A 12616-nucleotide genomic window follows, 5' to 3' on the forward strand; every position below is an offset into this window, starting at 1 on the left:
TTATCAGCCTGTGCTTGAGGTCATTAACTTCCTTATCAAATCTATCTTTCAAATCTCCGATCTTCTCTTCCTGCTCAGTTTTTCTTTCTTCATATGGGCCATATTTATCTCCATTTCATTGTTCTGTCGGTCAAGATTCCTTAGGTCTTTCTGCAAACTGTTTATGGTATCTTCACTCTGAATGTTATTTTCTTTCAGATTTTCAATGTGTTTGTCCTTGCCCATATTTTCATCGCGAAGATTTTGGATTTCCTCCAATAGATCTCTAAATTGCTTTTTCTGTTCAGTCTCTAGTTTCCTTTTGTCTTCTGTCAATGTCTGGACCTCCTTTTCCAAATCTCCGATCTTCTCTTCCTGCTCAGTTTTTTCTTTTTTCATATGGGCCATATTCATCTCCATTTCATTATTCTGTCGGTCAAGATTCCTCAGCTCTTTCTGCAAACTGTTTAAGGTATCTTCACACTGAACGTTTTTTTCTTTCAGATTTTCAATGTGTTTGCCCATATTTTCATCTCGAAGATTTTGGATTTCCTCCATTAGATCTCTAAATTGCATTTTATTTTCATTCTCTAGTTTCCTTTTGTCATCTTCCAATGCATGGACCTCCTTTCGAAGAATCTGAATTTCCAATTCGAGATTCTCGAAGTTCATTTCATCGACGTCCTTGGAAGCCGACACTGCGTTGTCGAGGAAGTCTTCACTGTCGTCCTCCTCCTGGTCAGCTGGCATCAGTTCAGGTGTTACATTCGACAAAGATTTGATTTTCCGTCCGATGTTAAAAAGAGTAAACACTGTTCCGAGGAACAGGGCCAATTTTAAAACGATATTATCGATGATAATACTAACGGGGAAACCCGTAGCCACAAGCATCACCAATAATATCACAATAACGGATTCCGTTGGCGTAAATATTACCAATTTGCCGAAGCAAACACATTTTGGAAACACTAACAAAGTTGCAAGCGTATGTGTAGGCCTAGGGTTTTTGATTAATAATATATTGCCTATGGAATGTGAAGAACAGTGAGAAGCAACAACCTGAGAGTAGCTGAACAATGAGTTTCTATAGATGGTGTGAGATAAAATGCTTAGTTAGACAAGTCAATGTACTGAGTTTATTAACTTTTCTCAAAGTGCCTTTGTGAAACTGGATGCAGCTAGAATTGTGAGGTGCTAACGAAGTGTGCGTTCGTATGTGCGTGTGCGCCTCTTCCCTTTAATAGTTTCATACACAAGTCTATTGGATGATTTTGATAGAGGCATCTTCAAGAGAAAGGCAAGATGCCGTGGTGCTCACCGGGGAGTTTTTGTGACATAGTGTTTATAATGGTCCGGTTGCTTGGGTGAGTGTTAAGATTAATTTAGCCAAAGAGCGGCTTGTTGTCTATTTGAAATTTTTTATGATGATATCCAATATTTAACCTATGATTGTTAATCTTGTGTGTGTACTTACCGGGATGTGTTCTGTGTCTTTGAAACAGACGATTCTGGCAGAACTGGCAATGGAGGGACAGATAGTTCCCAGAGGGGTGTAGACTTTTTGGTGACTAATGGTGACTATACCATTACTATCAGACATTTTGCTGTTCGGGGTTTTTTGAGTTAGTCTGTAAGACTTGATTACTTGATTGATTAATTATTTGTTCATTGTTAATAAATGTTAATGTTATGATGCGACTCTCTCATTTTCATTACCTGTTAGAATGGAGAGAAAGAGGTGGAGAGGGAGAGAGAGAGATTGCTTAGAGAGAGAGGTGTCGGTGCTAGAGAGAGAGAGAGAGAGAGGAGAAGAGAGAGAGAGAGAGAAGCGTGTGTAATACTGTGTATTGGTTTGCCTTCCGTTCATGCTGCACTCTTACCTGATAAGTAATGTGGAAATATCCCATTACAGGTTTGGTGGCTAGCGGTGAAAAAAGTGGTATAAAAGAGTTTTTTTTTTTTATGCCTAGGAACGCCAATGTAGAGATAGTTGACCAGTTAAAAAAAAAAATAAAGGGGTTATGGGTTGTGGCTTAGCGATAGTTTTCAAACGACAAAGCCTTTGTGAGATTGTGGAAAATTGTTAAATTGTTAGATCTCAGTTGCTAAGTGAAAAGGGGTAGAGAAATAACTATCCGGCTGGTAACAGAAGGGAGGGGAAGGATTTTATTGGACTCAGCATTTTTCCCAGGGAGTCAGCCTAGGAGCAGTGGGCGCAATCAGTATGACTTTTGCTTGTGATGTGTCGAGTGCATTCCCGAGACAATCGTGCGTGTATCACTGCCGTGCATTACACGAATTCCGAGTTATTTTTGTTCCCATTATGGAGTGGTGAGTGTTAAAAACTATTGTTTTGAAGGGGAGGGTTGTTTTAAATATTTCAGTGTAATGGGATTGGTTCAAGAGGTCAAAAAATTTTCTTTCTTTCTTTCCCCATAGTAGCAAAGTGACGTGTTTTCTTTATTTGCACGTGTTTATAATAGACGTGTTCGTCTTTGTTTAAAATATGAGGGTGTATAAAGACGTTTTTTTTTCCATGCATGTGAAACTGTGTTTAGATAAGCATATTTGGCTTAGAGACAGAGCGGCCACAATTTCACGGTCAGCACATTTCTGCAGAGAGGCGCGTTGCATTGTGGGTACTGCATGCCTCGAGAGGGGCATTGCGAGGGTACTGGCATCCCTTGGGTGATAGTTGCATGGAGGGTACCACTGGCCTCCCTAAGAGGGGGTTGCGAGATGGGTACTAGTGTATACCTTGGGAGGGGGTCCTCAGACACTGTTCAAGAGGAGATGGGTACTACTGGTCTGCCTCGGGCTGTTCTGTCGCTTGACTGAGTGGTTGTTCTAACGGGTGGGGGGGGGAGAAACTTTTTTTTCTGAGTGTGGGTGAACTCCCCCTTTCTTTTTTTTCTTTGTCGGGCTGTTGAAGACAAGTCTGGCCTTGACAATGAAATGCTAGGACATCAGCTGATTGATAAGTTGATGAAGTGAAACGCCCGTAGAGTCTTTTTTTTAGAAAAGATATTTTTTTTATCTTGGATGAAGAGAAAAGGAAATTAAGAGAGAATTGAAATACATTGTATGGGTGTAGGTTTTCCTTGTGCCTTGGAAGACACAAATATAAGGGGGATACACAGATTATTTTTTTTATTGTGTTGGAGGGATTACTTTGAAATGCCGATGATTGGTGTTGTATCTGTGTTGTGTGGAAATGGTGTTGCATCTGGAGAAATTGTGTGTCATAAGGTTCAGCATTACTGTTGTATGCTATTTGAATTTCGCCCTTACTTGAGATCTTTGCAAGAGAATTATTGCTATGGAGAGTTATTATTATTATTAATAATCATTATACTTGAGATGTGTCACGGGAGGGTTGCTCAAGTATAATTATCATTACGGGAGACATACTTTACGAGAGATTTTGAGATATTTCGTGGGAGATTATTTGATAATTATTACGATGAATTAATGGGAGAAGTCTTGTGTTAATTATTTGTTGAGTCTTTGTAACTTTGGAGAATATTTCAGTGATTCACTAGGACGAGTTTTGCTGAATCTTGATGAATTTGCTGAATCTTGGTGAATTGTGTTGAATCTTACTGAATTTTGTGCTGAATTCCTTGGAGAATGGACAAGCATTAACATTGGTGATATTTTTTTTTTATACTGATACTAGTGATTTTGATGATAGCAAATTTTGGTGATTTTGTGATAGTGATATTTCTGATACTGATTTTTTATATACTAATACATGGGCATTTTAATGCTATATCAAGGGAGGTGAAATCTTTTTTTGAATTTGGGAGGAACTAACAACACATTATTTTAGTTTTTTTTCCCTTTTTTTATGAGTTCAGCAGATAATTGACACATCTAGTGAGTCACGGGAGATAGTTAATAATGCCGTTGATTTTTGTTTTCTTTTCTCCTTTTTGGAAGTTAGCCCATCGCTGACACAAGTTTTTTTCATCATGGGTGAATTTGAATTTATTTTTTCTCTCCAGTTGGTGCGAATATTTTTTAATATCTCAGTTCGTGACTTAGAGTCATTGTTCGGGCCGGGAACGTGTTTGGGTTTCAGCTATTTGATGCTGTAGAGAAATATATGGGAGAATTTTTGCACGTTTTGAATGCATACGTAATGGCACTACATTTTTTCTCTGGATATTTGTGTTCCAGAAATTGTGAGTTTTCTTGCACAATACCTTTGTTGTATTTGTGACAACTTTGTGAGAGATAGGAAACTTGGCTAAGTTTTCTAGTGGCCTATGTCGTAGTGCATATGGAGAAGTCTTGGCTAAGACACTGTGAATTTGGAATTCTGTTATAATGACTTGTGGCACATTGGTGATTTTTTCTAGAATTTTCTAGACAGTTTTATTTGCCGAGTTTTTGCCTTTTTTTTTTTAGCAGTTATGCTAAATGGAGAGAGTTTTATAGTTTTTGACTATAACATTGAGTTATTCTCTGGAGAATTGGAGATATGTTATTTTAGAGAGATAATTGAGATATATTATTTGGAGTTATAATTGAGATATATTATTTTGGAGTTATATTTTGAGTATAATATATGGGGATATATTTTTGGCCATTTTTGATATTTGCCAATGTGATATGAGCTATGTTTAGTTCAATTATTTTGCAGCCATCTTTGTGCAAATGGAGACACATATTGGAGATTATGGGGCAATATTTGTGAGTGTGAGTTAGATGCCTTCAGTGCACATTTTTTTGGAGATATATTTTTTGGAGCCTTGTTTTATTCCACATGGAGTATTGGGGAAATAGAGGTAAATATTTTGTATTTGCCGAAATAGAGGTGATTATTCTCTATTCCTGGAGTGGTGTGTTTTTTTTTTATTAACATGTGGCTATTGGAGAAATAAGAGAGAAATATAAGGGGGTTGGTTATTAACCAAATGGAGGAAATATTTTTATAACCAGAGTGCTGTTATTATTAATATGGTGTCTCATAATGGAGTTGGGATTAATCTTTGGCGGGTGACCCTTTTTTTGTGGTTATGGGAGTTTGTTTTTTTGAGCCAAGAGGAGATTTCTGTGGTTCTTTCTCTTTGGTTTCGTGACTATTTAGAGAGGAGTGGCATTACTGCATTACGAGTCCTATGGAGATGTGTGCATTTTTTATGTTCACAAGTGTGTTATTTTGGAAGCATATAATGGGGCAAAGTCATGGTGAGAGAATAAGTCTTTGAGACAAATTTTTGAACACATTAATCATATCCTGGAGTTAATTCTGTGAAATGTGTCTGTTAGACTTTTTTTGAGAATCATGAGTTTCCAAACTTGTGTGTCTGACTAAACAATTTTTTATGCTGCTGTTAGAACATGCGTCCGCAGGCGATTTTTCTGCTGACAAGCGATGTGATGAGCCGTGTGCTGACTTTTTTCCTCTGAGGACGATTGCTCAGAATTTTCGCAATATCTGGAAATGTTGACAATAGCATTTCACGAAAGCGCATGTGTGAGAGTTTGCGTTTCTGGCAAATTCCGTAACTTTACATTGGAACAAAATTTCTTGGGAAAATGCAGGGGGTTATGTATATCATACATATATTATGTGTTTTGTGATTGGGGAAACGTACTTGTGATTATCTTTTTATTATTTTTCCCAGGGAGTCAGCCTAGGAGCAGTGGGCGCAATCAGTATGACTTTTGCTTGTGATGTGTCGAGTGCATTCCCGAGACAATCGTGCGTGTATCACTGCCGTGCATTACACGAATTCCGAGTTAATTTTTGTTCCCATTATCGAGTGGTGAGTGTTAAAAACTATTGTTTTGAAGGGGAAGGGTTGTTTTAAATATTTCAGTGTAATGGGATTGGTTCAAGAGGTCAAAAAATGTTCTTTCTTCTTTCCCCATAGTAGCAAAGTGACGTGTTTTCTTTATTTGCACGTGTTTATAATAGACGTGTTCGTCTTTGTTTAAAATATGAGGGTGTATAAAGACGTTTTTTTTCCATGCATGTGAACTGTGTTTAGATAAGCATATTTGGCTTAGAGACAGAGCGGCCACAATTTCACGGGGTCAGCACATTTCTGCAGAGAGGCGCGTTGCATTGTGGGTACTGCATGCCTCGAGAGGGGCATTGCGAGGGTACTGGCATCCCTTGGGTGATAGTTGCATGGAGGGTACCACTGGCCTCCCTAAGAGGGGGTTGCGAGATGGGTACTAGTGTATACCTTCCTTGGGAGGGGGTCCTCAGACACTGTCAAGAGAAGATGGGTACTACTGGTCTGCCTCGGGATGTTCTGTCGCTTGACTGAGTGGTTGTTCTAACGGGGGGGGGAGAAACTTTTTTTTTCTGAGTGTGGGTGAACTCCCCCTTTCTTTTTTTTTCTTTGTCGGGCTGTTGAAGACAAGTCTGGCCTTGACAATGAAATGCTAGGACATCAGCTGATTGATTAGTTGATGGAGTGAAACGCCCGTAGAAGTCTTTTTCTAGAAAACGATATTTTCTTTATCTTGGATGAAGAGAAAAGGAAATAAAAAGAGAATTGAAATACATTGTATGGGTGTAGGTTTTCCTTGTGCCTTGGAAGACACAAAATATAAGGGGGGGATACACAGATTATTTTTTTATTGTGTTGGAGAAATTACTTTGAAATGCCGATGATTGGTGTTGTATCTGTGTTGTGTGGAAATGGTGTTGCATCTGGAGAAATTGTGTGTCATAAGGTTTAGCATTACTGGTGTATGCTATTTGAATTTCGCCCTTACTTGAGATCTTTGCAAGAGAATTGTTGCTATGGAGAGTTATTATTATTATTAATAATCATTATACTTGAGATGTGTCACGGAGGGTTGCTCAAGTATAATTATCATTACGGGAGACATACTTTACGAGAGATTTTGAGATATTTCGTGGGAGATTATTTGATAATTATTACGATGTATTAATGGGAGAAGTCTTGTGTTAATTATTTGTTGAGTTTTTGTAACTTTGGAGAATATTTCAGTGATTCACGAGGACGAGTTTTTGCTGAATCTTGATGAATTTGCTGAATCTTGGTGAATTGTGTTGAATTTTGCTGAATTTTTTTGCTGAATTCCTTGGAGAATGGACAAGCATTAACATTGATGATATTTTTTTTTATACGGATACTGGTGATTTTGATGATAGCAAATATTGGTGATTTTGTGATAATGATATTTCTGATACTGATTTTTTATATACTAATACATGGCGTTTTAATGCTATATCAAGGGTGGTGAAATCTTTTTTGAATTTGGGAGGAACTAACAACACATTATTTTAGTTTTTTTCCCTTTTTTTATGAGTTCAGCAGATAATTGACACATCTAGTGAGTCACGGGAGATAGTTAATAATGCCGTTGATTTTTCTTTCTCCTTTTTTGGAAGTTAGCCATCGCTGACACAAGTTTTTTTTCATCATGGGTGAATTTGAATTTATTTTTTCTCTCCAGTTGGTGTGAATATTTTTAATATCTCAGTTCGTGACTTAGAGTCATTGTTCGGGAACGTGTTTGGGTTTCAGCTATTTGATGCTGTAGAGAAATATATGGGAGAATTTTTTGCACGTTTTGAATGCATACGTAATGGCACTACATTTTTTCTCTGGATATTTGTGTTCCAGAAATTGTGAGTTTTCTTGCACAATACCTTTGTTGTATTTGTGACAACTTTGTGAGAGATAGGAAACTTGGCTAAGTTTTCTAGTGGCCTATGTCGTAGTGCATATGGAGAAGTCTTGGCTAAGACACTGTGAATTTGGAATTCTGTTATAATGACTTGTGGCACATTGGTGATTTTTTCTAGAATTTTCTAGACAGTTTTATTTGCCGAGTTTTTGCCTTTTTTTTTAGCAGTTATGCTAAATGGAGAGAGTTTTATAGTTTTTGACTATAACATTGAGTTATTCTCTGGAGAATTGGAGATATGTTTATTTTAGAGAGATATTGAGATATTGATTTTTTGGAGTTATAATTGAGATATATTATTTTGGAGTTATATTGATATAATATATTGGGGATATATTTTTGGCCATTTTTGATATTTGCCAATGTGATATGAGCTATGTTTAGTTCAATTATTTTGCAGCCATCTTTGTTGCAAATGGAGACACATATTTGGAGATTATGGGGCAATATTTGTGAGTGTGTGAGTTAGATGCCTTGAGTGCACATTTTTTTGGAGATATATTTTTTGGAGCCTTGTTTTATTCCACATGGAGTATTGGGGAAATAGAGGTAAATATTTTGTATTTGCCGAAATAGAGGTGATTATTCTCTATTCCTGGAGTGGTGTTGTTTTTTTTATTAACATGTGGCTATTGGAGAAATAAGAGAGAAATATAAGGGGGTTGGTTATTAACCAAATGGAGGAAATATTTTTATAACCGGAGTGCTGTTATTATTAATATGGTGTCTCATAATGGAGTTGGAATTAATCTTTGGTGGGTGACCCTTTTTTTTTGTGGTTATGGGAGTTTGTTTTTTTTGAGCCAAGAGGAGATTTCTGTGATTCTTTCTCTTTGGTTTCGTGACTATTTAGAGAGGAGTGGCATTATTGCATTACGAGTCCTATGGAGGTGTGTGCATTTTTTATGTTCACAAGTGTGTTATTTTGGAAGCATATAATGGGGCAAAGTCATGGTGAGAGAATAAGTCTTTGAGACAAATTTTTGAACACATTAATCATATCCTGGAGTTAATTCTGTGAAATGTGTCTGTTAGACTTTTTTTGAGAATCATGAGTTTCCAAACTTGTGTGTCTGACTAAACAATTTTTATGCTGCTGTTAGAACATGCGTCCGCAGGCGATTTTTCTGCTGACAAGCGATGTGATGAGCCGTGTGCTGACTTTTTTCCTCTGAGGACGATTGCTCAGAATTTTCGCAATATTTGGAAATGTTGACAATAGCATTTCACGAAAGCGCATGTGTGAGAGTTTGCTTTCTGGCAAATTCCGTAACTTTACATGGAACATTTCGGGAAAATTGGGAAAATGGGCAGGGGGTTATGTATATCATACATATATTATGTGTTTTGTGATTGGGGAAACGTACTTGTGATTATCTTTTTATTATTTTTCCCAGGGAGTCAGCCTAGGAGCAGTGGGCGCAATCAGTATGACTTTTGCTTGTGATGTGTCGAGTGCATTCCCGAGACAATCGTCGTGTATCACTGCCGTGCATTACACGAATTCCGAGTTATTTTGTTCCCATTATCGAGTGGTGAGTGTTAAAAACTATTGTTTTTGAAGGGGAGGGTTGTTTTAAATAATTTCAGTGTAATGGGATTGGTTCAAGAGGTCAAAAAATGTTCTTTCTTTCTTTCCCCATAGTAGCAAAGTGACGTGTTTTCTTTATTTGCACGTGTTTATAATAGACGTGTTCGTCTTTGTTTAAAATATGAGGGTGTATAAAGACGTTTTTTTCCATGCATGTGAACTGTGCTTAGATAAGCATATTTGGCTTAGAGACAGAGCGGCACAATTTCACGGGGTCAGCACATTTCTGCAGAGAGGCGCGTTGCATTGTGGGTACTGCATGCCTCGAGAGGGGCATTGCGAGGGTACTGGCATCCCTTGGGTGATAGTTGCATGGAGGGTACCACTGGCCTCCCTAAGAGGGGATTGCGAGATGGGTACTAGTGTATACCTTGGGAGGGGGGTCCTCAGACACTGTTCAAGAGGAGATGGGTACTACTGGTCTGCCTCGGGCTGTTCTGTCGCTTGACTGAGTGGTTGTTCTAACGGGGGGGGGAGAAACTTTTTTTTTTCTGAGTGTGGGTGAACTCCCCCTTTCTTTTTTCTTTTCTTTGTCGGGCTGTTGAAGACAAGTCTGGCCTTGACAATGAAATGCTAGGACATCAGCTGATTGATTAGTTGATGGAGTGAAACGCCCGTAGAGTCTTTTCTAGAAAAGATATTTTCTTTATCTTGGATGAAGAGAAAAGGAAATAAAGAGAGAATTGAAATACATTGTATGGGTGTAGGTTTTCCTTGTGCCTTGGAAGACACAAATATAAGGGGGATACAGAGATTATTTTTTTTATTGTGTTGGAGAAATTACTTTGAAATGACGATGATTGGTGTTGTATCTGTGTTGTGTGGCAATGGTGTTGCATCTGGAGAAATTGTGTCATAAGGTTCAGCATTACTGTTGTATGCTATTTGAATTTCGCCCTTACTTGAGATCTTTGCAAGAGAATTGTTGCTATGGAGAGTTATTATTATTATTAATAATCATTATACTTGAGATGTGTCACGGGAGGGTTGCTCAAGTATAATTATCATTACGGGAGACATACTTTACGAGAGATTTTGAGATATTTCGTGGGAGATTATTTGATAATTATTACGATGTATTAATGGGGAGAAGTCTTGTTGTTAAATTATTTGGTTGAAGTTTTTGTAACTTTGGAGAATATTTCAGTGATTCACGAGGACGAGTTTTGCTGAATGAATCTTGATGAATTTGCTGAATCTTGGTGAATTGTGTTGAATTTTGCTGAATTTTGTGCTGAATTCCTTGGAGAATGGACAAGCATTAACATTGATGATATTTTTTTTTATACTGATACTGGTGATTTTGATGATAGCAAATTTTGGTGATTTTGTGATAGTGATACTTCTGATACTGATTTTTTATATACTAATACATGGGCGTTTTAATGCCTATATCAAGGGTGGTGAAATCTTTTTTGAATTTGGGAGGAACTAACAACACATTATTTTAGTTTTTTTTTTTTCCCCCCTTTTTTTATGAGTTCAGCAGATAATTGACACATCTAGTGAGTCACGGGAGATAGTTAATAATGCCGTTGATTTTTCTTTCTCCTTTTTTGGAAGTTAGCCATCGCTGACACAAGTTTTTTTCATCATAGGTGAATTTGAATTTATTTTTTCTCTCCAGTTGGTGCGAATATTTTTTAATATCTCAGTTCGTGACTTAGAGTCATTGTTCGGGAACGTGTTTGGGTTTCAGCTATTTGATGCTGTAGAGAAATATATGGGAGAATTTTTTGCACGTTTTGAATGCATACGTAATGGCACTACATTTTTCTCTGGATATTTGTTTGTGTTCCAGAATTGTGAGTTTTCTTGCACAATACCTTTGTTGTATTTGTGACAACTTTGTGAGAGATAGGAAACTTGGCTAAGTTTTCTAGTGGCCTATGTCGTAGTGCATATGGAGAAGTCTTGGCTAAGACACTGTGAATTTGGAGTTCTGTTATAATGACTTGTGGCACATTGGTGATTTTTTCTAAAATTTTCTAGACAGTTATTTGCCGAGTTTTTTGCCTTTTTTTTTAGCAGTTATGCTAAATGGAGAGAGTTTTATAGTTTTTGACTATAACATTGAGTTATTCTCTGGAGAATTGGAGATATGTTATTTTGGAGAGATAATTGAGATATATTATTTTGGAGTTATAATTGAGATATATTATTTTGGAGTTATATTTTGAGATATAATATATTGGGGATATATTTTTGGCCATTTTTGATATTTGCCAATGTGATATGAGCTATGTTTAGTTCAATTATTTTGCAGCCATCTTTGTTGCAAATGGAGACACATATTTGGAGATTATGGGGCAATATTTGTGAGTGTGTGAGTTAGATGCCTTGAGTGCACATTTTTTTGGAGATATATTTTTTGGAGCCTTGTTTTATTCCACATGGAGTATTGGGGAAATAGAGGTAAATATTTTGTATTTGCCGAAATAGAGGTGATTATTCTCTATTCCTGGAGTGGTGTTGTTTTTTTTTTATTAACATGTGGCTATTGGAGAAATAAGAGAGAAATATAAGGGGGTTGTTGGTTATTAACCAAATGGAGGAAATATTTTTTATAACCGGAGTGCTGTTATTATTAATATGGTGTCATAATGGAGTTGGGATTAATCTTTGGCAGGTGACCCTTTTTTGTGGTTATGGGAGTTTGTTTTTTGAGCCAAGAGGAGATTTCTGTGGTTCTTTCTCTTTGGTTTCGTGACTATTTAGAGAGGAGTGGCATTATTGCATTAAGAGTCCTATGGAGGTGTGTGCATTTTTTATGTTCACAAGTGTGTTATTTTGGAAGCATATAATGGGGCAAAGTCATGGTGAGAGAATAAGTCTTTGAGACAAATTTTTGAACACATTAATCATATCCTGGAGTTAATTCTGTGAAATGTGTCTGTTAGACTTTTTTGAGAATCATGAGTTTCCAAACTTGTGTGTCTGACTAGACAATTTTTATGCTGCTGTTAGAACATGCGTCCGCAGGCGATTTTTCTGCTGACAAGCGATGTGATGAGCCGTGTGCTGACTTTTTTCCTCTGAGGACGATTGCTCAGAATTTTCGCAATATCTGGAAATGTTGACAATAGCATTTCACGAAAGCGCATGTGTGAGAGTTTGCTTTCTGGCAAATTCCGTAACTTTACAGGGGACATTTCTTGGGAAAATGTCGGGGGTTATGTATGTTATGCATATCATACATATATTATGTATTTTGTGATTGGGGAAACGTACTTGTGATTATCTTTTTATTATTTTTCCCAGGGAGTCAGCCTAGGAGCAGTGGGCGCAATCAGTATGACTTTTGCTTGTGATGTGTCGAGTGCATTCCCGAGACAATCGTGCGTGTATCACTGCCGTGCATTA

General features: G+C 37.2%; 1 protein-coding gene across 1 annotated transcript; it reads right to left on the reverse strand.

Annotated features, from left to right (window-relative positions):
- Window positions 1-48: 48 nt before the first annotated feature.
- On the reverse strand, window positions 49-729 carry LOC135222401 (protein BCAP-like). The gene has a single exon (XM_064260489.1). The coding sequence runs from the start codon at window positions 727-729 to the stop codon at window positions 49-51; it is 681 nt and encodes a 226-aa protein (XP_064116559.1).
- Between the last annotated feature and the right edge of the window lie 11887 nt (window positions 730-12616).

This window comes from Macrobrachium nipponense, chromosome 3, assembly GCF_015104395.2.
Source record: "Macrobrachium nipponense isolate FS-2020 chromosome 3, ASM1510439v2, whole genome shotgun sequence".
In the NCBI taxonomy this organism is placed as follows: domain Eukaryota; kingdom Metazoa; phylum Arthropoda; class Malacostraca; order Decapoda; family Palaemonidae; genus Macrobrachium; species Macrobrachium nipponense.

Excerpts from the sequence above, each read along its gene's own strand:
- LOC135222401 (XM_064260489.1), bottom strand. The coding sequence starts at position 729 with ATGCCAGCTGACCAGGAGGAGGACGACAGTGAAGACTTCCTCGACAAC.